The sequence below is a fragment of the Malurus melanocephalus genome, unplaced genomic scaffold, assembly GCF_030028575.1.
Source record: "Malurus melanocephalus ecotype Western Australia unplaced genomic scaffold, MMel_1.1 scaffold_1911, whole genome shotgun sequence".
NCBI lineage: Eukaryota > Metazoa > Chordata > Aves > Passeriformes > Maluridae > Malurus > Malurus melanocephalus.
Window position 1 is genome coordinate 1 of NW_026625143.1, and position 1362 is coordinate 1362.

Sequence of the window (1362 nt, forward strand, 5' to 3'; positions counted from 1 at the left end):
TGTGACCCCAACAGAGTGTCCCAGCCACCCTATAGCCCAGATTTGGGGTGGTGGCACAGTCTCCCCTTTGTGCCTCAGTTTCCCTGGCACTCACCCTGCTGGGTTATCCCTGAGCAATTTGCATTTTGGGGTGTGTGGCCCCAGCAAAGGGGCTGAGTTTGGGGTGCGTCCAGGCCAAACCAAACCCCCGTGCTCTCCTCCCCAGACACCTCAACACAGAACATGCACTTGATGACCGAAGCACGGCCCAGTGTCGAGTCCAGATGCAAGTGGTACAGCAGCTGGAGATACAGGTGGGTGTTCCACGGGGACAAAAAGCCACTCTGTGTCACCCCATGCCCTGGCTGCTCCCCTCAGGGCAAGGTGACAAGGTTGGGGACTGGAACCACCCACCAGGATTTGTTTTAAGCACCCGTCCCAAACAGGAATCCTATTTTCAGGTGGGAATGAAGCCTCCAAATGAGTCTGCCCTTCTTCCCAAAGTGTCCCTGGGGGTGAAGGAGATGCCAGGAGCAGGGTTTGTCCCCATGGGTGGGACGTGGGCTGTGCCACCTCTGTGGGAGCCACACACAAACCAGGCCACTCATCCTGGTGGCGGAGTGTGGTGTCGGGAGCCCAAATTTGGGGCACTGTTTTTGGTGATTTCTTTAAAAAGCGCCTTTCCCCGAGCCGCTGGCATGCTGTGTGTGATCCGGGTAACGGGGAGGAGGGGAAAAAAGGGAGGAAATGGGGTGGGGTGAAAATGGGATGGGGCAGGGGTCACTCGCTGAGACCCCCGTGTGGGACACTGCAGGGGACAGCAGGGTGAGATGTGCAGCACCTTCGGGACCCCCAATCAGAATTTGGGGGCTTACAGGGGGACACAAAAACAAATGGGTGGGTGGGTGGGTGGGTGGGGAGGCTGCATCCTCATGGGTGATCCATCCCACAATCCATCATCCCACTCCCCATCCCGCTCCCCATCCCACTCCATCCCCATCCCACTCCCTATCCCACTCCATCTCCATCACGCTCCCCATCCCACTCCCCATCCCATTCCTCATCCCACTCCATCCACATCCCACTCCCCATCCCCATGCTGCTCCTCATCCCGCTCCCCATCCCGCTCTATCCCCATCCCGCTCTCCATCCCACAATCCATCATCCCGCTTCTCATCCCACTCCCCATCCCACTCCTGATCCTGCTCCATCCACATCCCACTTCCTCATCCCACAATTTATCATCCCGCTCCCCATCCTGCTCCCCATCCCACTCCATCCCCATCCCACTTCCCATCCCACTCCATCCCCATCCCACTCCATCCCCATCCCACTCCCCATCCTACCATCCATCATCCCGCTCTTCATCCACTCCCCATCCCA

At 58.7% G+C, this 1362-nt stretch overlaps 1 protein-coding gene across 1 annotated transcript in view; it reads left to right on the plus strand.

The window, feature by feature from the left end:
- Positions 1 to 173: 173 nt before the first annotated feature.
- Positions 174 to 1362, plus strand: part of LOC130587441 (forkhead box protein P4-like) — a gene marked incomplete at its 5' end in the record, with an annotated part of 12284 nt that continues 11095 nt past the window's right edge. Inside the window, one exon of the mRNA XM_057388415.1 lies at positions 174 to 371. Coding sequence (XP_057244398.1) covers positions 174 to 371 — 198 coding nt within the window. The remainder of the gene's footprint in view (positions 372 to 1362) is intronic.